General features: G+C 31.4%; 2 protein-coding genes and 2 long non-coding RNA genes across 5 annotated transcripts; 2 read left to right on the top strand and 2 right to left on the bottom strand.

Annotated features, from left to right (window-relative positions):
- Positions 1–1,509: 1,509 nt before the first annotated feature.
- LOC127744851 (uncharacterized) lies at positions 1,510–2,930 on the bottom strand. The gene is made up of 2 exons (XR_008006067.1): positions 2,115–2,930; positions 1,510–1,856 (listed from the first exon to the last, which is right to left on the bottom strand). It is a non-coding gene; the product is annotated as an uncharacterized LOC127744851 (long non-coding RNA).
- A 4,225-nt stretch (positions 2,931–7,155) lies between these two features.
- LOC107472965 (uncharacterized) lies at positions 7,156–8,142 on the top strand. 2 transcript variants are annotated; one of them, XR_002370092.2, is made up of 3 exons: positions 7,156–7,231; positions 7,658–7,816; positions 7,980–8,142. It is a non-coding gene; the product is annotated as an uncharacterized LOC107472965 (long non-coding RNA). The 2 variants fall into 2 exon arrangements; XR_002370091.2 differs by having other exon boundaries at positions 7,663–7,816.
- A 2,349-nt stretch (positions 8,143–10,491) lies between these two features.
- Positions 10,492–12,021, top strand: LOC107472964 (uncharacterized). Its single transcript, XM_021134755.2, has one exon. The coding sequence runs from the start codon at positions 10,492–10,494 to the stop codon at positions 12,019–12,021; it is 1,530 nt and encodes a 509-aa protein (XP_020990414.2).
- A 7,532-nt stretch (positions 12,022–19,553) lies between these two features.
- LOC107472963 (uncharacterized protein At5g41620) lies at positions 19,554–23,440 on the bottom strand. Its single transcript, XM_016092486.3, has 3 exons — positions 22,869–23,440; positions 21,286–21,378; positions 19,554–21,098 (listed from the first exon to the last, which is right to left on the bottom strand). Exons 1-3 carry the CDS (start codon positions 23,295–23,297, stop codon positions 19,806–19,808), a joined length of 1,815 nt encoding a protein of 604 aa, XP_015947972.1. The 5' UTR covers positions 23,298–23,440; the 3' UTR covers positions 19,554–19,805.
- Between the last annotated feature and the right edge of the window lie 544 nt (positions 23,441–23,984).

Here is a 23,984-nt window from a genome sequence, read left to right on the forward strand (position 1 = left end):
AAGTATACATTATTTTGTGATGAATTGTTTTCGTAAAATATTATAGTAAATATGTTGAATAGCAGCGATTTAAAACCGTTGCAAATTGCATTTCAGTGGTTCATTAATTGACATGATTTGAAGTGCGAGGATTAGTTTTTGTGGCAATTTTCAGTAATCACTAATATAAGCTGCTATCAACTAATAATATATAGCATCTCTTCTTAAAATTATCATGAAAACTATTGCTAAATTGACAAATTATATCTATTTATAAAATCGCTATTGAAAAAATAGTGTTATCTGTCCGTTTAATTTTATTATATTATAACCAGATGATTTATGATAGAAGAATTGTATATTTAATGGGGATCAAAGTTAATTTATATAGAAAAACAAAGTTTATGACATAAATTATTATATATTATTTTAGTAATTCATTCGATTAAAAACAACTACTCCAACTCAAAGTGGCGAAAAATTAAGGGATTGTACTTTCTTTTTTTAAAAATAAAAATTGTTGCAATAAATATATATCTCACAAAAAGATATTTTTTTAGTCAAATATATCTTAATATTGAATTTCTTATTAACTATATATTTTGAATTAATCATTATTTCATTTATTATTTAGTATTTACAAAGATATTATATAGTTTAGAAACTAATTTGTTAGCCAAAGAAATTTTCAAAACCTAACTTGTTGAATTATTGGCCATTTAAAGTTTAAATTGTCAATATAATAATTATTCACCTACCACAAAGAAACGATTAAATTATATTAAATAAATCATTTCTTGATGTTTTTGGTTCAACAAGTGAAAAAACACACTAAATAGAAAACCTCACCCCCCCCCAAAAAAAAGGAAGAAAGAGAGAGAAATGTGATTGAAATATTGGATACATGTCTATATCTTATGACAATTCCAAAGTGATATATAAAACTTTATCAGGTGTTTCAATACGTAGGTCATGTCTCTATTTCAATTAGCTAGATAGGTTGTCTCTAAACTGATCAAATAATAATACTTATATGTAGCAATCTATTGACTAACGACGAACTTTTAAATGGAGCTTCAATCTACAATCAATTAATTTTTGGCTTGTCAAGTTGAAAGATACAGTAAAAAACAAAAAAAAATAATGCTTATATAAAAATACATAAAGCATTATTAGCTGTTGGCTTTAATTGTTATATAAGATATTTCGTCACAAACCATCATGATATAGTGATGGATATATGCAACTTATTTAATTATAGGTCAAACTAATAAAGATTGATAGCAACTTGAAGACATTAAAGATGTTTGAATCCAACTCGAATTTCGGACATAATACACTTGAGTCTTACAATAAGCTAATTAATTATTTAAGTTACAATATATAATAAGAGTTTAATTTTAATATACTGAAAATATAAATTAAAACATTTTATATTGTCGTACAATCAAATTTATTTTTTTTCATGATTATTATGTAATTAAATACACGTGTAAAACTACTTTATACTAACAATGCATCAAAATTAAATTCATATAATAATACACTTGAGTTTAATATTTTACTTCTTCATGAAGAAGATAAGTATACATAGTGGATCACATTGTAAAAGAACTTGTGCATAGATTATTGTAGGAGTTCTTCACTTCAATATATATAGTCACACTTCATCTAACTTATTAACTCAGTTAGATTTATTAGAGACATAATTCTCCACTTGACTCTTCCATCGTCTCAGATTATTATTAGCTTAATTTTTTAGAATAAATAATTTTATAATTGAATCTGATCTGCCTTCAAGATAAATAATTCTTGGTTCAATTGGATCTTCAGTTGTAGGTTGACGAATCACGTAACACAATTTCCTTTGCCGTAACCTGAAAATTGTGTTTAATAATTAACAACAAAAGAGAGAGATATAGATATATATAGGTAAAGGTAAACAATTTGAAAATAAAAAATGGTTTCTAACACGAGAAAAATTTATATATATTATTCATTACTCCCCTTCTTGGTATCTAGTCAACACACACTCTAAAAATAAATTAAATCGATCTAGTCAACACACACTTTGGATCTATTATTTAGAAAAAAAAATATATATATAAATTAAAAATTAAATAAAACGCATGCACCTCAACATGGTCTTGTCACTTATATATATCTTGAGTAGTGTGATGATAAATATATAAGAGTAACCCTGTAGTAAAGTATTAACAACCCTAAAATTCGATTCATCTAATAAGATCATCACATAATATAATCATCAATTTCCATTCACTTCAATTCATCATTTTGTCAAATAATAATAATAATAATAATAATAATATATAGCGAGAATGTATAATATTGTTAAAAATATAACTATTTATGCGACTCTTCCTATTAATTTAAGTTTTTAGAAAAAAAATTCAGTATCAAAATTTCTATGACTAAAAGATATAAAATTCGACCATTATTATAATAAAAAAATATAAGATAAATAAAAAAAAGGCTATAACAAAAAATTTACGTAAACTCAAAAAGAGATTATGCGTGAAGAGACATATTAGATATATAATTATTTACGTGTCTTCTTCTATCAATTTAAATTTTTCGAAAAAAATTGTTTCATGACAAATATATAATGACACACAATTTTATATCGGATAAGAATACCCTATGTGGAGCTCCCTTCACTCCAATGCAAAAAAGATCAAGATAACCTTTATCTCCAAGTTCATGCAGACCTCTGAAACTTCGCGTCTTAATTATCTAACGCGAAGTCATAGGTTTCCATGAACTAGCAGTTAAGGTCATCATCACTTCCTTTCAGGCTTGGAGTAAGGAAGCCCCAACTTAGGGTTAATACCCAAAAACCCTAGACTCTTATGTAAATAAACTAATTATCAAGAGATTAACTACACAATAGTATATTAATTTCTTAATTAAGAAAATATTTGGAGAAGTGATTTGTGTGATGGTGCTTATTATTAGAAGCAAGGAAACAAGGGTTTATATAGGCCAAGAGATCAAGGGGTTAAATGTGTAATGTGAACCATTAAATTTGAGGATCGAATATAGATTTGATAGAAAATCCTCAAAGCATGATCCTGGTGATCAAAGATTGGTGAAGCATTCTATTAATTTCAATAAAAATATTCTTGTCTCTTGATTGAGGATCTTTTCCTTTTAATCAATAATCTGATTGGGATCCATATATATATATAGTGTGTAATGACACATCCTTTTCTTTTTTTCTCTTTTTCTTCTTATTAATCAAGGCTATAGCTGTGTGTTTATGTGGGCAAATAGTCCCATGATTGGTATAACAAGCTTTTATTATTGTGTTTTTTTAAATAATAATAATAATAATTTAATATGATACATTTTTGTGGTTGAAGACAGTAGTGGTGGTAACCAATGACTACCAATAGTAGGGGTGGTAAGGATTATAGGGGTAAAATTAAAATGGGCTGACGTGGACAAAAAATTAATTTAAATGAGTTTAATTTGTATACAAATTATTTTTTTGTGAAAATTTAATTTATTTGACTAAAAGATATATTAAAAATTTTATTAAAAGTAATAATAAAAATTAACCTTTCACTACAAGAGAACTGACATTTAGCAGCGGTTTATATAAGGATTAGTGGCGGTTTTTAACCGCCGCAAAACAAGTTACTACGGTTCAAAAATCGTTGCATAGGGCATGGACATTTGATTTTGCGGCGGTTTTATTGAACCGCTGGCACAATCGCAGGGAAACTCTTTGAATGGCGTCGATTGATTTAGCCTATTTGGCCAACAGTAAATTCGACCGCATTTTTTTGCGATTTTGAACCACTGCTGTTCTGTTGACCGTTGTATTTTTATAATATATTTTGCGGCGGTTCCAAACCGGGAAGCCTCGCGACGACATTGGGACGTGCACGACGGAGGAACGAACAACAGACGTGCCTATCCACCCTCCTTTCGCGCGCGGGAGATATGCAGCAGCTTGAGTAGATCTGTGACCCGAAATGATATGGTGGATGCAGCTGATGGACGGAATGTATACCGCCGGAGTGAGTCTTAGACCTGGTGATTGGTGCCTTTGCCCCCTTTTGGGTTCGCGCGTAAACAAGAGAAATTGGATATGGCTTTCTCTAATTTTGGTTCTTTTGTCAATTTGAGCTTTATGTAATTTGGAGCATTTGAGGCACAAAATCGCAATTATGGTGACCAGTCATTGACAGACACAAAATTCGCTACAAGAACCGCAACTTCTCCATCATGTTGCGGCGGTTTGGGGAGACGCAAGAAATTCGCCGTTGCTAAACGCCGGTCCTCTTGTAGTGTTTTGGTAGGATAATTTTTTAGAATTTTTAAAGTAATACAAATTTATCGAAATCGAAGAATTCGATCACAAATTGGTTTGGATCAATTTATTTATTTACTATAGATTGAATATTAAGTGTGATAGTTGATTTTTGGTATTTATAAAAAAATAGTTTTTTTTAACATAAATAATCCTCATATTTTTGGAGATCATATGTATATAAAATTATTAAAGAATTAAAAAAAAAAAGTGAAATGAAGTTCTAATAACCCTAAGTAAAATATTTAAGAGAGAAAAAATATCGATTTAACTCTTAATTTTTTTTAATATTTTTATTTTAAATGAGCCAAGTCAATCTATTCGTAAGAATTTATATTAGATCAAATAATTTTCATTCATGTATTAGATTGTGACTAGACTATGAAAGTATGAATACCTTTAATTAGTGGTCCACTCTACATTCAAAAAAGAAAAAATAGCGGTATTATGCGTTGATCATCATCTTCATCCGCTTGGCCAAATTAAACCGAACATAGAACTTCTAGAATAAAATAAATAATATGTATTCTTGATATATATATCATTGTTTCCCATATTAGTCACACTACTTGAGATCATCATACACCACCACACTATATATTAGTGTTTTTACTTTTTTTTATTTATTTTTTAAGCCATTATTGCTCTTAAAAGAACATGATCAAATCATATTATTAGCTCATGCACCAAAAGGAACATTATGATCAAATCATATATAAGCATATATGTTAGTGTCTAATTTCATATGATAATGATCAACTTGATCTTGCTTTTACCAAAAAGAAAGGAATCGATTAATATAATTAAAGAATATTGTTAAACTTTCCACTGTAAGATATAATCAAACTTGTAAAAATCATGTTACTAATAATTAAATATAAATAATGGTTGCGAATTTCAGGCATTATTTAGCAAAAATATTATACATATACTAAAATCAATCACTATATATTTTTGTATATTAGAAAATTATTTAATTATTTAATTATTTTAATAATTAATTATTAAAATAAAAAATGTGAATTAATATATATAAATATACAAAAATATATAGTGATTGATTTTAGTATATGTATAATATTTTTGCTAAATAATGCCTGAAATTCGCAACCATTATTTATATTTAATTATTAGTAACATGATTTTTACAAGTTTGATTATATCTTACAGTGGAAAGTTTAACAATATTCTTTAATTATATTAATCGATTCCTTTCTTTTTGGTAAAAGCAAGATCAAGTTGATCATTATCATATGATAGACGTCATGCATGACAGATAATTTTATTAATTGAACAAAGTAATTTATGTTTTGTTTTTGGAGTGTTATTATGTTCAATTGTTCATATGACGTGTTAAAGAATATCAAACATTGTTTATTCTTATCTCTGCAAAGTTAAAAGCATATAATAACCTTTAATTTTGTTAATTAATAGTCACAAACACTAAATTCTATTTGCTTGAGGTACCTTTCTCCAACCTAATCCTTCACTACTAATTTGGTTAGGACTTAGCAAAATATAACGGATTTGAATTGGTTGAGTAGTGTTCATTTGTTCATATAAATAAGTATTAGAAGTTCAAATTCTACTTTGTGCATGCAGTAATTGATTGATCAGCGACAAATTCTTAAATGAAGCTCATATATATCTACAAAAAATTAATTTTTAATTTGTCAGATTAAAAAATACCGTAAACAAAAAGAAAAAGACTCGACAAAGCATTCTTCAAATAGTGTAAATAATGCGATCTTTTTTTTGTTGGGTTTAAAGAGGAAATTATTACTAAATGTTAAATATTTAAATGGTTAAAGTAATGCTACACATTCAAATCTTTTTATGAACACTACAAGAAAACAAGCTTTTTGCTACGCTTTTAAAGCGTGGTGAAAAATAAAAAAAACGTAACGATAGCTTTTCGCCACGCTTTTTGAGCTTTCGGCACGCTTTTGAAAGAGTCACAACTGCGAGGATGCCGGTTGCTCTACCACCACGCTTTTGGTGACCTATCGCCACGCTTTATTTTTTGCCACGCTTTAAAAGCATGGCCATATGTTCCAAATATAGCTACGCTTTTAAAGCGTGCCAACAGCAAAATATGGCTACGCTTTAAAAGCGTGCCAATAGCAAGACATATGGCTACGCTTTTAAAAACGTCCCGATAACAAAATATAGCCACACTTTTTAAGTTATGTGCCTAAATACAAACCTATTGCCACGCTTTTAAAGCGTGGCTATAACTAAATCAAATTTAAAAAAAATCTGATAAAATCCTACATTGGAGCACTCAAGTTTATCTTCCTTCATTCAATACTTGGTAAAAGCCTACAACAATGTCATCTGTATACATGCAACATCCGCGTACATGAAATTTACAAACATTAACAAAAATGAATTTCTAAGAGAATTAAGAATTATACAAGACACAAATTTTACAGACTCTGACTTTAATGGCTTTACTTTCTTTAGATATTTCCTTCACTCCTTGGTTCTATCACCTAGTTGATCAAAGTCATTAGCTCCTGTAAATCACTACACCAAATTAATCATATAGCTACACTTGATTTATGACCCTTATTTTAAGGGTCTCTATTCATTAATATAGTGACATTTATATATGTAATTTTTTAACTATCACTAATCTAATCACTAATCACAATCTCACCCTTTTTTTTATCCTATTTTTTCAAAAAGCATATTCACACTTTCACCGTGAGAAAGAGAAGAGAAACTAACAACCATCACCGTGCTACAGTTCCCGTTTGCCATCGCGATTCAAGTTCGCCATTCGCCATTCACCGTCGCAGTTCGAGTTTGCCGTTCACCCTTCACCGTCGCGGTTCGCGAGTGCAAACCCTAATTCCCTCCTGTCGGCGACCATTTCTTCTCTTCCAACCACAATATTGAACACCAGTAGTTAGTATTTGATTATTCTTCTACTATATTTATTTCTCCTACAATTTTTTTGTTGTTCATCTGATAGTGAATAACCTATACATGATTGTTATTCTTTGGTCCTGTTACTTGTGATTTTCAATTGTTCATTGATTCTTCATCTAAGAGATTATGCTTTATATCTTATTATATGGAGGATTGTTTTGTTGGAAGCTTTAAATTTTGTTTGTCTTAAAATTCATTTTGATTTTACTTGCACACAACCTGCTCGATGAAATGTTTCAACTAAACATTTTGATCTCTCTCTGATATTCTATTTGACTATGGTTTCTGGCAAAATGTTGGCACTGATCTGAAAAGTGTGTTGTTGGTAGTTGTAATGAGGTGAAGATTTTCAAGTTCTGGTATTTAATATCTGTTTTTTGGTTTTTGACGCAATAATGGAAGCTCAGGTAGACAGATCTGTGAGCTGTGGGAGGAAAGGAAAGCGCTTGAATTGTGAAACTGAAAAGCATCGATCAAGATAGCGGGTTTATCTTGTTTCTTTTTGTGTCCTTGGTTGAGAGCTTAACACCTGTCACAGAAGCCCACCCAACATTGTTCAAAGTAATGACACTCTCGAACCCCTCTTTTTTTTAATCATTTTATTTTCAGCATTTCATGGATAGCACTTTTATTAATTAATGAACAGTGACAATCAATACTTTTTGCAAAGCAGCTAGCTACTACTAAGCCCTAACTAACAATTTGCATCATGTGTATGTGTTAGGGAGAAAGAAGAGAAAGCTACAAGTACAGGGAGAAGGAGAAGGTAAAAGGGAGGGGTGTGGCTGAGATCGAAGACGCTTAAAAACAAAGCAGAAAGAGTTAGATTGAAGGTACACATTAGACAGAATAGATAACACTGTAGGGGTCGGGCCATATATCTTTTCACATGTAGGTTTAGTTTTGATGATATTGAAGATGTGCAAGTAATAATATCTCTGTTTCAAGGTTTCAAGCTCTCTCTTCGACAAGTAGTACTCCTCCACTGTAATAATATCCCCTTTTAGAGTGATTTTAATTTCATTTCTGATGTGTTTCGCAGGGGATTACAAGATTCTTACTCTAATTCCTCACTTCAATTAGGTATGTGTGCTTTATCCTTATGGAGTTATGGTAACGCTTCAATAATTTCTTTCTTTGCTTTTTTAAATAGAAAATGTTGATTTGTAAGATAAATCAGGCTCAAGTCCTATCTCTATGCATTTTATGTTAATTTTGCCAATCCAATCAGGAGCAGGAACTAGAATTATTCTGAATAAAAGATGAGGGCAATTCATTTCATATGTTTCTCCATGATTCAAAAGCTTCAATTGCCGTTTAGCATGTATTTGAGCTTCAATTGATGTTCCTGCATATTTGTTACATTTGTGATGAATCTATGTGACTTAATTAACATTTTTAATTTGTTAAGAACTTAGTAAAACTAGTGAATAATGCCAAAGTTATGACCAAATTCAGCCATTGTGAGTTTCTAGTAAACTTCATTGTTTGCTTGAAATTATCAAATTTATAGCACTTGATTAAAAAGCTGAGAGAACTAATTATCTAACAAATGTTAAAAATCTTGACATTTTGACATGGATAGATTTAATTTTCCTATTTTGACATGTTAATTGCTGATTTTGATTTTGATTTTGATTTTAATCAGCCAAAAAATGCACAGAGTCTGCTAAACTTGAGAAAAACAAGCAGTGCCCTTTTAATAGAGTCTAGAAAGTCGTTTGTGATTTTTCATGAGCTTGTGGTTCAGATTCATGTGATTGTGCAGAAAATGTTGCATTTATCAAGTATGTTTTGTCAATTTTATGATGAGTTGTAGATCCTCCTTCAATGCCTTTATAATGGAGCTTTGAAATGTTGTGCTGCAAACATGTCTTCATACTCTGCTCTTTTGTGACATTCCTATTACTGAGACAATTAATAATAGATAGTTGTTTCAACTGTAGTGCACTAGTAGTAGTCACATATATATGACATCTTGTGCAACTTCCATTGTAATAATGATATTATCATTTAAACTTTCTATGACAAAACAATTGTTAAAAGGTTAAAATTATAAGCATATTTTTATCCCACATCATATTGCAAGCAGTGCTTAACTATAATTAAAAACCTACTTACATTAATAACCGGATTTTGTTTTAACAAAAAATTAATTCCATGTTTACACTTAGTTTTGAATCAGATTGGATTAAAAAATTAATTTAAATAGATATGATGCAAATTAAATCGTTTGAATCAAACTGTATAAGATTAACACATAAAATAAATTTGATATAATGAAAAATAATTAAAACAAATTAGGCTGGTTTTACCTTTTAAACCGATTTATTATTTTTTTTTAGTTGTCAAATGACGTAAATTCAGTTGTCATGAAAAATAAAATAAATATATACATATTTTATTTATAGTGTAAATATTTTATTTGTGTGTTATCTAACTTGTTTATAATTGTCATTTGCCTTATAATTGCATTGTTTCTATTTCATTTACATACCCCCAAATTAATCAAATCTTGAAATTTGTCTTGTTCAGTATTAATACACATACATGGAAGACCTTGTTTTTTATTTAACGTTTAGATTAATGCGAGTTTTTTTTCTCTTCTTTTTTAATAGGTTAATGCAAGTGGTTCAGTTCAGAACAAAGGTTAGACCCTTGAAACTGTCGACCATAAGGATTCCAAGGAGCCCGAGGTATTGAGAATCAGGGGTTTTAAATTTAACAAAGTTGATCAGCTAGAAGCAAAATACACCGAGCCTGGCAAGTTTACCCTCAAGCCTTGAACCTGCATCTGCTCTTAAGAAATTTTAGCCTCTCATCTGTAAGTGTTGTTATGAACTGGGTTCTTTAGTATTTATTTAGTTTAATATTTTTTGGATGACTGGTTGTAAGTCTTTAGTATTTTTTGGACTTCGAACTTGATTTCAAGTGGCAGAAGCACGTTTCAATTTTATATTTGTTTTATATAATAAGAGAAATGCTATTTATTTTCTAAATTTTCAGTTTTTAGTCAATTTTTTTATTTAAATAATATTATTTAATTAATTTGAATATATATTTTTATAAGAAGTTACTTATTTTTTAATTTTTTTTAAAGACTAAATGATAGATAATTTTAAAAACTATATTTTTATTGCATGGTACTTTTCATAGTTTAGTATTTATTGCATTGTAGATAGAATTAAGGATATACTCTTGTTTGAAATTTGAAGGAATATTCTTATATTGGTTCAATGGATAAGTCATGGATCACAAAGCCACGAAACTCAATAGAGTATGAGCGAGGGGTTAGGAGGTTTATTGATTTTGCCTTCGAAAATAGTTTAGCTGAAGCAACTGTATGCCCTTGTTTGAAGTGCGGTTTTAGAAAAAAAGTGACAAAGGGTGAGATGTACGATCACTTGATATGTACCCAATTTCCAAAAGAATATACACTTTGGTTTTATCACGGAGAGACTGAGGTAGGGGATCCCAGTAGTAACGTCTCAAATAGTGATGCTTCAAATGCTTTTGATGATTTTAATCAAGATTCTATTCATGACATGCTTGGAGATGCTTTTGGAACTGATATGCACTGGGCAAATAAAGTCTCATTAGAGTCAGATGAAGACATTGATGGAGTTGAAAGAGTGATGCCAGATGTAGCTGATGCATCGGAGTTTGAAGAATTAGCAAGTCATGCAGAACTACCTTTGTATGAAGGGTGTACAAGATATTCAAGATTGTCCTTTTTGGTGAAGATGTATCATATTAAGTGTATATGTGGGATGACTGACAAGGCAATGTCGATGATATTTGAACTCTTACATGATGCATTTGAACATGCAAAGATTCCGAGTTCATTTTATGAAGCAAAGAAAACTATCTTGAAGCTTGGTATGAATTATGAGAAGATACATGCATGCCCGAACAATTGCATGCTGTATTGGGGTGAAGACAAGGAGAAAGAAATGTGTAAAGTTTGCAACAGGTCTAGATGGAAACTAGATACAAAGGGTGGTGAGATTCAAGAATCAAATGATGGGAATATTAGGAAGAAGGTGCCTGCTAAAGTTCTTCGTTACTTTCCACTAAAACCTCGTTTGCAAAGGTTATTTTTGTCTTCAAAGACAGCCGAGGCCATGAGATGGCATGATGTTGCTCCTAAGGAAGATGGTGTAATGACGCATCCTAGAGATTCAGAAGCTTGGAAGATGTTTGATTTAAAAAACACTTCATTCGCAGAGGATCCACGAAATATACGTTTGGCATTAGCTACTGATGGTATTAATCCCTATCGTAGTATGAATGCAAATTCTAGTACCTGGCCAGTTATTCTCATTCCTTACAACACTCCTCCTTGGATTTGTATGAAGCGGACGTCTTTTATTCTTTCAATGATAATTCCTGGAAAAAAGATGCCAGGAAACAATATAGATGTCTACTTACAACCGTTGATCAAAGAGCTAAAAGAGTTATGGAATGAGGGCGTGGATGCATATGATTCTTTTGAGAAAAAGGCGTTCAAATTGCATGCGGCGTTGATGTGGACTATAAGTGACTTTCCTGGGTTAGGAATTCTCTCCGGGTGGAACACGTACACTGGACATGCTTGTCCATCTTGTAACTTCGACTCTGTTCCTTTTCAACTTCCTCATAGTAGAAAATCATGTTTCATAGGACATCGTCGTTTTCTTAATCAAAGGCATCGGTTTAGATTGAATAGGGTTCGATTTAATGGAGAGCAAGAATTTCGCAATCCACCGAAGAGGTTATGGTCTTGATATACTTGAGCAAGTCAAGGACATCAATGTCACATTTGGTAGAAAAGAAGAGGCAAAAGTTAGGGGGAAAAGAAGACGTGGTGAGCGTGCTGCAGAAGGTGCTAAGCAGTGGAGGAAGAAAAGCATTTTTTTTTAACTTCCCTATTGGAAGTATAACCTATTGCGTCACAATCTTGATGTGATGCATATAGAAAAAAATGTATGTGATAATGTGATATACACGTTGCTAAATGACAGCACCAAGTCAAAAGACCACCTCAATGCTCGAAAAGATCTTAAAGCTTTAGGCTGTAAACAAGATCTTTGGCCAGATGAGAATGGAAAGTACACTCCAGCTATCTTTACACTGACTAATAAAGGCAAGAAGGCTTTTCTGTCAACTTTAAAAGATATTAGTGTGCCAGACGGGTATTCATGTAGCATATCTAGGTGCATTGATGTTGACAACCTTAAGATCAATGGGATGCTAAAAAGCCATGATAATCACATATTAATGCAACAATTGCTACCATTAGCCATGCGAACGAGTTTGCCTAGTGAAGTTTCAGCAATCTTGATTGAATTGTGCTCGTTCTTTAGGAAGTTATGTGAAAAAAGATTGATTATTAAGGATTTAGACAAGTTGCAAGATCAAATTGTGCTCACTCTATGCCATATGGAGATGTTATTTCCTCCATCCTTTTTTACAGTTATGATTCATTTGGTGGTTCACCTTGTTGAAGAAGTTAAGCTTGGAGGTCCTGTACACTACCGGTGGATGTATCCGATAGAAAGGTAACAAAGAATAAATTTCTTTACCTTGATTTTAAAATAGTGTATAAGTTTCCTATTAATATTAACAGTTTTGGCTTAATTAATAGGTACTTGGGACAACTAAAATCTTATGTGCGTAATAAAGCACAACCAGAGGGCTCTATTGCTGAAGGTTATCTTATGCAAGAGATCCTTACATTTTGTTCAAGATACCTGGACAATATTGAGACAATATGGAATCGACGTAAGCGTGTTAGTAATGAGCCTACCTATATAGATCCCAATTTACGAATATCTAAGCTGTTTCCTCAAGTTGGAGAATCAAATACTGGTTTCACATATTTTACTTTATCACCAATTGAGAAGAGGCAGGCTCATAGGCATGTTTTGACAAATTGTCGTGCAGTTGATAACTATCTTAGGGATTATAGAGATATTGTGAAGAAAAGATTAAGAAGCCGAACAAGGGATACTACTGAGATAGACAAAAAGGTTCATAGAGAATTTGTTGATTGGTTCTCTAATCATGTAAGAGAAATTTCACTTATTTCATTTTCTATTTTTGCAATATGTCTATGACTAACACAAACATGTTAATGTGCTTTTAGATTTGTACTAATCTCAACAAACTTCCTGATGTGGATAAAGACATTCTTATCAGTCTTTCTCAAGGACCATATGACCAAGCAAGAAAGTTCTCTTCATATGATGTTAACGGATATAGATTTCGAACTTTAGCAAGGGATAATGGATTAAAAACTCAGAATAGCAGAGTTTTTGGTACATTTGGAACAAGAAGTTACTCAAGTAGTAAAGATACCCGAATGAACTTTGGTGCGGTACCTTATTATGGAAAGTTGGTAGACATCATTGAGCTTTTCTACAATGGCTTTACAGTTCTCTTGTTTAAATGTCAATGGGCAAACACAACTAGTCCTAGAGGAATCAAAAAGGACAATTTGGGTTTTTTATCTGTGAACTTTACAAGGCTCATACATACTGGTGAACATGAAGATGACGAGCCATATATTAAAGCTTCTGAAGCCCAGATGGTATATTATGTGGATGATGAGAAAGAAAAAGGATGGTGCATACCAATTCACTTGAAGCCAAGAGATTTGTATAACATGGGTGGAGATAATATGGGTGAAGATGACGAAATTACAGTATCCAATGATAATTATCCACCACAAGACTTAGAGTCTCTTTTTCCAGATGAAAATACAAATATAAAATTGGCGAGAATAGTTGTAGATGATGATCTTCCAATAATCAATGAAAACTATGATGAGAATGAGGATATGCTTGTGTAAAAGACATTGAAGTTTTTCAGAAGTTACTAAAGACATTTTCAAAGCATTTAAATATTTTTTCTTGTTTGGCAATTATGAGGACTGTTGGGAGAATTCCTTAGGAGGATCTAGAATTATTCTTGTATTTTAGATGACATTGCTTCATTTGAATGCCTAGATTCCTCCTTTGTTTGGATTAAATTGCCTTTATCTTGTAAGGAAGAGAAAGAGCTTTCAAAGTGCTCCTTGTTCTTCTCTGTTTAGTTTATAATATAGTGGGCAACTGGGCCTGCACTTTTACAGAATTTATACAAACTTCAACTTGGTCAACTTTGAAGACTTCTGGCAAAGCTCTAGTATGTATCCCTTATTCTTTTATAATTTTTATCTTAAGAATCCTTGTAAAATCTCAGAACTTGTACTAGAAGTACGTGACATTTCACATCAGTATTTCTCTAAGACTAACAAAATAGAAAGATAAATTTGTGAGTTTTAGCAATGAATGTTCCTCTATTTTTATAGAAATTCAATAATGGCTTGTTAAGTGCCCTTTTATCATGTTGGTTTCCTAGGTGTCACGTGGAGGCCAATCAGCTAACCCTGTTGGAACAAGCTTAGTAATTTTTGGTGGACAACATGCAAAGGGGACTCTTTTGAATGATCTGCATATTCTTGACCCTGGAGACCATGACATGGGATGAAATTGATGCCATGTAAGAAGTTTTTTGACTATATCTAAAATTTTTGTTTTTGGTGCTCTATTTTGCTGTAATTTATCATAATGATTATATTCTCATATTGATATTTGCAATTTTTACTTTGAAATCTCTTGTTTCTTTTTAATTTTACTAGCACTCAACACGTTCGATGAAATGCTTTAACTAGATTTCTTTGAATGCTCAATTTCTTATTTCTTCTCTTGATTTTTTTAATATTTTTGTGCGACATCATGATCTGGTTAGTGCACTTCTTGAATTCTGTAAATTGCTACTTTAAAGATGGAAAAGCTAATTAAATTAGCCGAACTTTAGTCTGGGATTTCACCTTTCTATCTTGGATTCTTGGTGTTAAAAATCTATCAATTCAACCATATCCACTTCATTCTTTAGATAAATTGATCTTATCCATAATTAAAATTTCAAGACATTTAACTTATACACTCATGGTATCTAATAAAAGTGATTGAAGCTCATGTATTGAGTACTGTGATGATCAACAATCTTCAATTTTAGGTCCCCATGATGTTAAAATTAGAATTAAAGCTATTGGTATATTTCTTTGTTATATTTCTTTTTCAGGGGAAAAAAGGTTGTGATTCAAAGATTTGCATGTTCCAAGGTTAATGCATTGGGGTTGGATATCATTTTTTTCCCCAAGGTCAAACAAAACTAGATATTTAATCTCATGTTGAAAAAGCATTATGATCCAAGTGTATATGATATACTATTTGGGTAACTCTGTTTGAGTTGAAGGATTGTAGCTTCTGATCCAAGTGTTTATGTAGTGAATATATTGAATTTAGTGCTTTATATGTAAGTGTAGCTATAGAATTCCAATTAGGATATTAATACAAATGTCTCTTGTCTGTACTTGCAGCATATTCCTAAAACCAGTGAAAAAATTTCATCATGTGATGAAGAAGTATCAGATCACCAAAGGCTACTAGATGACAGCTCTTGGTTTATTTATGATTTATAATTTTTTTAGTCTGAGTTATTTTTTAGGTAAAAAGTAAAAGGTATATCTAACCTGTAAGATAGTTTAAGATTTAATGAGCATTTGAATTATACTAATATCATTTTTAAAGGATTCAACTTCACTAGCTGTTTTTTTTTTTTAGAAATTTGCAATATAGGGCATTAATGCCATAATCTTCCTTGCAGATTTGGAATCTTGGCTCTCTAGACCCTAATTTTACATTGGATGCTCATCAGAAAGGAGTGAATTGTGTTGATTACTTTACAGGTGGTGACAAATCTTACCTAATAACTAGATCTGATGATCACACTACAAAGGTTTGCTTTCTGTTTTCCATTTTCTTTACACTTTGCTAAGATTTATTTGCCTTTTATGTATATATAGATTGGAATTATTACATGGATAAAACATATGAAACAGGTATGGGATTATCAGACTAAAAGTTGTGTCTAGACTTTGGAGGGTCACACACATAATGTATCTGCTGTATGCTTTGATCCTGAGCTTCCTATAATTATTACTGGTTCTGAGGATTTTAAATATTTATTGTTATTGTCACTGTCAGTAATGATCTAGGAGCTTTGTTGTTGATCATTCTTCTTAACCAATGGATTTCTAGCATGGTTTAATTTCATCTTTATTAGCATGTTTATTTACTGCATTTCATGAATTCTCATAAAATTGTTATTAGCAATATTCACCAAATGCATTCTAATAATTGCATTATCTCATTTGTAGAGGAAAAGAGTTGCTTGTGAAGCAATTGTTGAAACTGGATACTATTGAGGTTGAAGGTGAAGCGAAGTAGTTGCGGAGAAATTTTGAGGATTAAGTTACAAGTACAATTGTTAGCTTTATATGTTTGGATTAAGTTGGGATTTTTTGAATTTACATTTTATGGATTATGACTATGTAAAACTTGTGCGATTGAGTTTAAATTTATTGAAATATAGTGCCATTTATTATTTTGTTGGTAGACACATAAATTATTATTTATAATAGAAATGATTTATGCAATAATTAATAAAAGAAAGCATTGATATTGGAGAGATTATGACAGTTTAAAACAGTCACTAAATAAAGGAAAAAACTGTCACAGAAATTAGTAACTTAGTGACGGTTTTAAATTGAAAAATCGTCACTAAAAATATTGTGACAGTTTAAATAATCACTAAATATACCTAAAAACGGTCATAAAAACTAGTAACTTAGTGACGGTTTAAAATAGTTATGAAATATAAGAAAAAACTGTCACAGGAATTAGTAATTTAACGACAGTTTCAAAACGTCGCGAAATACATCATAAAAAACACCTTTACAAGTGTTACAAATTAGTGACGGTTTTATATTTCAAAAACCGTTACAAACAATTTAGCGACACTCCTTACCAACGGTGGTCCAAAACCGTCACTATGTCAACTAGCGACGCTCAAATCTGTGACTTTTTTTTAACCGTCGCAAAATCATTTAGTGACAGTAAAAACCGTCGCCAAGCATTAAAAAAAACCGTCGCCAAAATGCTGTTTTGTTGTAGTGAATCATTCAACACATTATTGCTTGTGATTATTGTGTAATTCGCGAACTCGAAATTCACAGATCAACCTGTACATTGAGGGGAAAACTAGTATTTCGAAGCGCTACAATAATAAAATTCTGTCGCCACGCTTTAAAAGCGTGCCGATTTCTCTCAAAAAGCGTAGCAAAAAAAACGTAGCCAAATTTTGAATCAATTGCCACCCTTATAAAAGCGTGGCTATTGATCCCTTTCACCACGCTTTTGAAGCGTAGCAAAAAAAAAGTGGCCAAATCTCTATCCAATCTCTACCCTCATAAAAGCGTGGCCATTGACCACTTTTAGCCACGCTTTTAAAACGTGGCAAAAAAAAGCGTGGCCATAGACCTTTTTTCTTGTAGTGGAATTAAAGTTAACCAAGTCAAACAATAGTACTTAGAATAATACTAGTCATAACTAGTTTTTGTTATATTAGATTAATTTAGTTGAACTTGATCAATAAAAAATGTGTGATATTATTTTTAACATATGCTTTCATTTTCTTAAAAAAAAAGCTTAAATACAGTACAAATTAAATAAAATACTACATTTGATTCATATTAACAGTAATATTATGGGACTTGTAAAAGATGAATTGGTGACATGTGATGAATGTGTGAACTGGTGAAAGAGAGTTAGGGAAAAAAAATATCAAAATTAAGAAACTAATTAATTAAACTTCAATATTCATTTATTCAACTTATTAATTACAATGGCTAATTCTATAATTGTACTATTTCTAGTAAAACCTAATTTTTCTCTATTAATAAGGCTAATCCCACTTATACTAATTCTACTTTTTTTTCTTCAAAAGTCCAACTATATATCATTACAATCATTTATACTAATTTTAATACTTTTCTCTTCAAAAAGCCACAACTATACATCATTATATGTAGCATTTTCAGTTTTTAACACAAAGAAATAAGAAAAGAAGTTCAATTTCAAGGTGATTAATCAGGATTTAAATAGGGGTCCAAATCCCTCCCTAGTCTTTTTTTTCTTTGGATCTAAGCTCCGTTAGTTTATCAATATATATTGTTGTCACATGTTATATTAAATAAAATAGTTAAATATGTTAAATTATTTAATAATTTTTAATTATTATTTTTACGTGACCAATTTTAATGGTATAGAACCATGATTTTGGTAGAAAGTGAAGCCTCTTTTCATGATTTAAAACCCCGAATCCTTTGGAGTGGTGGTTTGTGGTTAACTACCAAAATTTTCAGCTTGGTTCGTTGCATATAAATTTGTAATTATATTAGTCTATTAGACACTAGCAGGTTTGATTGTCTCCATAGAAGGTTCTTCACTTCTTCAAATGGACGTTATTTTGCAAATGGTAGCATGGCCTACACTGCAGTTAACTAATTTGAAGTATAGTCAAACCAAAGTTTTCATTGAAAAAAATTAATTAAATTATTACTTCATACAAATATACAATACACATCATCCAAGTAGAGTTAGAATATATTTTTAGGCTCTTTAAACTACTTAGGTATCATACATTGAAGTGGGATGAATTTTATTTAAGAGTTTATTATTAGATAATGAATTATTGTTCGCACAAAATAGAATTCACACTTTTAATATTAAATAGACGAATGAATTAATCACTCGACTGATTCAAATTGATTACACAAAAGTGCATGTTAAGATATATAAAAATATTATGGTTTTATATATTTTAATCTAAGTTATCATTTTAAACAATAAAAAATGTCATTTTAATCTGATAAAAATGACGATTTATGCTACTATTTTAAAGAAAACGAAACGTCATTTTTTTTTGTCCATGGTATCCCCAACCTGACAGGTTAAGAATTAATCTGTTGCGGATTTGAGTTTCATTTAAGAGTTCGAGCTCCCAACACTTACTAAAGCGGACGAGTGAGTTGACCACTCGACCAAATGTCATTTTAACCTGATTAAAACAGCGATATCAAACTACCATTTTAACCTAATTAAAAAACCGTCACTTTAACATGGTAATTGTAACGCCGTAACAATTTTTAAAAAATTGACGCAATTTATAGAGTAGCGCTTAAAATTACGGCATTTTTTGAAAACATCATTTTTGGATATAATGGCAATCAAAACCACTGTAATTACCAAAAAGAACTATCGTAATAACGTTGAGAAAATGCCGTTTTTTAATATAATAGTGCCAAAACCGCCATAATTACCAAAAAGAACCCCCCGTAATAACCTTGACTTGTTGTAGTGTAAGCTCTTGGTTAAGTAAATAACAGACAACAAATACACATATCATACACTATGATTTTCTTACCTTACTAGGGTATGCATATAGATAGTGTGATAATGAACACAACATTGATCTTCATATATCTTACAATGCCATTGACAACAACATTATTATATTCTTCTACATAACTAGAATTTGATCAAATATCAAAGTGTTAATAACCCATTTCAACTGTATTGCATTCCAAATATTTTTCATCAGAAACTTCACTATCTGATCATCAACAAGTGCTGCTTCTGCTATATCTTGAGCGAGATTTCTGTCTCTCCAACCTTGCTTCAAGCAGTTTTGCTATCAATGTGTTCTCCTTCACCCCCTTAGGAAATTTAATCGGCAACTCGGAATCCGAAACAATCAATTTCGATTTCAACAGTTCCACAAGATTGTTATCAACATTGAGTGCAGCACAAGAATCTGCTTTGCAAATACTCTCATCAGGGTGAATCTTAGCACCATTTTCTGATGACAATGAACTGTTTCCGGCCGGGTTAGAAGACCGGCTACTCGAGTTCATCTTAAGGGTCCAAGAGGGTTTATTATCACTCTCTTGTGCAACTTCTATGGCCTCATCATTCACCACTAGCCCTGTTTTGTTGCTGTCCTGCATTTGGGAGCCAATTTCGCCAACTTCTTCTTTGCCATTCGCGCTTTTCGGCTCTAGAAATTTGGTATCACTGGAATCTTCCTTAAGTGGAAAGGAATCCAATGAATGTTGCTGACAAGGGTAAATTTCCCTGAGTTCCTTGGGGGAGGAGTAACCGAATTTTTTAAACTCAATGGATCGTTTCGCGTGAAGAAACGTCTCAATATCGAATCCTAACTTGTCAACAATTGAATTCCTCTCCATGAAATCATTTCCGGATTCAGATAGCTTCATTTGCATTCGCTCGTCGAGCCAAGCTTCCGAAATATGAAGTATTAGCCTATCAAGGCCTTTTTCTTCCTCAGAACACTTCTCAGAATTCCTCCTAAGAGAATACACTTCTTGTTCATAATCTCTTATTCCTTTGGCAAACTCATCACACAGATTCTCCAAAAGTATTCTTGCTTTTCGCTCTCGTTCGAGGTTTCTCAAACAACCGGCGAACGAAGACTTCACTTCACAAAGTTCCCTAGCTAGCTTGCGATGCAAGCTTTCTGAATGCTTTCTTAACCTCCTCTCATTGTCAAGCTCTTCCTCAACCGGTTTAACTGCCGTTTTGATTCTCTCGTGTACCTTGTCCTTCCTAACAAGTTTTTCGACCTTAATTCGCTTCATTAAGTCCTCTATTTCCTTCCTATTCATTTTCTTATCTTGAAGTAACTCCTTCATCAGTGCTTCAGAGTGATACAGCTCTGTTTTCAAGGCTTTCATGACCGATACATTCGATGCGTGCTGTTCTTCGAGACTCCAGATTCTCTTCAGTATCTTGACTAACTCTTTGGATGTTGTAACATTGTAACTCGACTCTCCGATCATACCTTTGAAATCAGTTGAATTCGAGCGAGTTAATGAAGGATTATATGGTGCTGCCTGTTTTAAGAAAACAGAAAATGATCATTGAAGATAATAAATGCATCATCATCAAGAATTCTGAAGCCTAAAATGCTTCCAAATCCATCATTTCTTAATCTTGCTAAGAATTTTTTTATGCTTAATTGAAGAAGGAAAATGTGACAGAGAAATTATGTAGATTCAAAAGGGGAAAACATATGCTTACTTCCATTTCAACACATCCATCACTTTCAACTGATCTATGCTGCTGAACAAATGTTGATGCAACATGCCTTTTCAAACTACTAGCAGATGATTTCTGCGAATAAGGAACCGGAAAACGATCGTATTAATCGCATATCCAGATACATCCAAAAGAAAATGATTAATAACACCTCTTCATAAGAAGATTCTAGACTAGTTTGTATCATATCCTCACTAGAAATTGCATATATAACACAATGAAGGGATAATATTTTTTATGTTAAGGTTATGAAAAATAGTAATTGAAGCAAAACAATGATGAATTTAGAAAATTGAAAGCAACATCACAGTTGAAATCATTTTAGACAACAAAAACAGTTAAGGAGACAAGAAAACCATGCTTTAAACTTTAAACCATAATTAAGAATCCTCTAGTGCTAAAAATTATTTGCTTTTTCCACTTCTAAAACACTTAATTGCTTACAGAAAACTTGAACTATGGACCTCTGGTTACTAGTAATTGACATATACAAACAAAATCCAGTTACCAACTTCAAAACTGAAACTGAAATTTTCCTTTATAAGAAGGCATAGGAAAATGAATATGACAAAAACAATTTGGAGAAAGTTATCATAACTCATAAGTTATAGTGAAAAAAAAAAAACAAAGAAGTTCAAGGCATATATATGTGCATGTCATAGACCAAAAAGGTTAGTTGGGTCACCACAACCACCAAAACCATACCAAAGGGAGCAAAATCTGGTGAGTGGGGGAACATAATATACATTTCTGTGTAACAAAGTAAAGCTTGAAAGATTCATGGCACTCTGCAATGACTATATCGAGATTTTACATAAAATCAAAAACATGATTTGAATTCTAAAATAAAATCTATCCTAATTATACTCTAGTATGGAAATAGGTAAGCAGCGGATGACAGTGGTGTTTGATTTATTAGACTAACAAAGACACAAAACGGAGAGGATAGGCTAACCGGTAAAGTGAAAAAATATCATAGGAGTAACAAAAGACGAGAAAAAATGGCATAGAGGAAAAGTGTGAAAAAATTTACGATGATTTTACCAAAAAAAAAAAAAAACTAACCTTCTCAAGAAAGATACCATGACTCACAAGATTTTAAGAGCTAAATCAAGATTTAAGCTGTCTTAAAGCATGGCTAACAAGTATACCTTATAGCCTAGTGGAAAGTGTAATCTTATCCAACATAGATACTAATTTGCTATGATTCATGTTGAAATCAAAATATAACAAAGCATATGATGTTGGCAAACATAGTATAGCACAACCATACATAGTGATCAACTGCTAAAATTACTAGAACACCGAAATATCAATTTACATTATCATTTTCAACTATAATTTATACAAAAGATATTTCGGTATTCCAATAGTTTTAGCCGTTGATCTCAATTGTAAAGTCTATACACAGTGATCAACGGCTAAAACTACTGGAACACCAAAATATCAATTTACATTATCATTTTCAACCATAGTTTAAACAAAAGATAGAAACTATTTCAAGTATGGAATGGTTTTAGTCGTTGATCTCAATCATAAAATTACTGGAACACCAAAAGATAAACCTGGTCAAAAGGGGTATCTGGAGGCTGAGCCAGCTGTCTAATGCGGCGGCGACGGCGGCGGCGGCGGATCCTGATGGAAGCAGGGCTGTTCATTCTGGAAACCTGAGTTTGTTGGTTGTAGGATTGAATTTTCCAAAGGCTAGCACAAAGTTGTCTTGAAGAAAGAGATGAATCTTGAAGAGGATGATGATGAAAAGCATTAGCATTTGGATTGTTTTTTGATGGAGATTGTGATGATGGAAGCTCCTCCTCAAGTCTCCATGAAGGTGGTGGTGTAGTACAACAAGTTCCACCACCACCCTTTAACAGAAAACTTCTACTTTCTCTCAACTTTTCCACCATTGAAACTGATGATGAAACCTTCTGTTCTTTCTTATTCTCACTACCTTTTTCTTCTTCTTCTGCTTCTGTTCTTCTTTGTCTCTCCATAACACACTCTCTCACTACTCTTTTTAACGTTCAAGTTTCAAAGTTGGTTGCTTTTTTCTCTTTGAAGGGGTTACACGTTGCTTCTTTCATTTCTTTTCATTCAGACATGACAGTGTCATGGTTTGTTCAGTGCTCAAAGAACAAGTTTCCTCAGCTTTCACAGTTGACTATATTACAAAAATAATAATTTATATATATTTTTTAGAGTTTAATTTTAATATATTAAAATCTCAAAACATTAATCAATTTGGGTTGATTTAGTGATTAGTTTATTCGTTTACTTAAATAAATATTGGGAGTTTAAATTTCACTTTATCTATATAACAACTTATTAATCAACACAGATCTTTAAATGAAGTTTATATTCATGACTGATTAATCTTTAGTCTGTAGGACACAAAAATACAGTAAAAAAAATTTCAAAACATTTTTTTATCCTTCTATGACATTTATTCTTTGAATAACTATTTATATAATAAAAAATAATTATTCTTACTGAAATATATTTTGTAATTAAATGTACATATAAAATTATTTATAAATTATCAAAATAATATTAAAAATGCAATTATAATATAAGTTAGACAAGTTGTTTTATTAGATAAATAATCTGACTTGGTACTAATTTAAAGAATTTAATTTTTTAAATAAAATTAACATATATAAAATATACATGACTTTTTTGAA

Source organism: Arachis duranensis, chromosome 2, assembly GCF_000817695.3.
Source record: "Arachis duranensis cultivar V14167 chromosome 2, aradu.V14167.gnm2.J7QH, whole genome shotgun sequence".
Lineage (NCBI taxonomy): Eukaryota > Viridiplantae > Streptophyta > Magnoliopsida > Fabales > Fabaceae > Arachis > Arachis duranensis.

What these genes read in the sequence shown, in the direction of transcription:
- LOC107472964 (XM_021134755.2), top strand. Translation starts at nt 10,492, where the DNA reads ATGGATAAGTCATGGATCACAAAGCCACGAAACTCAATAGAGTATGAG.
- LOC107472963 (XM_016092486.3), bottom strand. Translation starts at nt 23,297, where the DNA reads ATGGAGAGACAAAGAAGAACAGAAGCAGAAGAAGAAGAAAAAGGTAGT. An exon ending in CAGATACCCCTTTTGACCAG is followed by an intron (nt 21,379 to 22,868) that starts GTTTATCTTTTG and finishes CCTTATTCGCAG; the next exon opens with AAATCATCTGCTAGTAGTTT. An exon ending in ATGGATGTGTTGAAATGGAA is followed by an intron (nt 21,099 to 21,285) that starts GTAAGCATATGT and finishes TTCTTAAAACAG; the next exon opens with GCAGCACCATATAATCCTTC.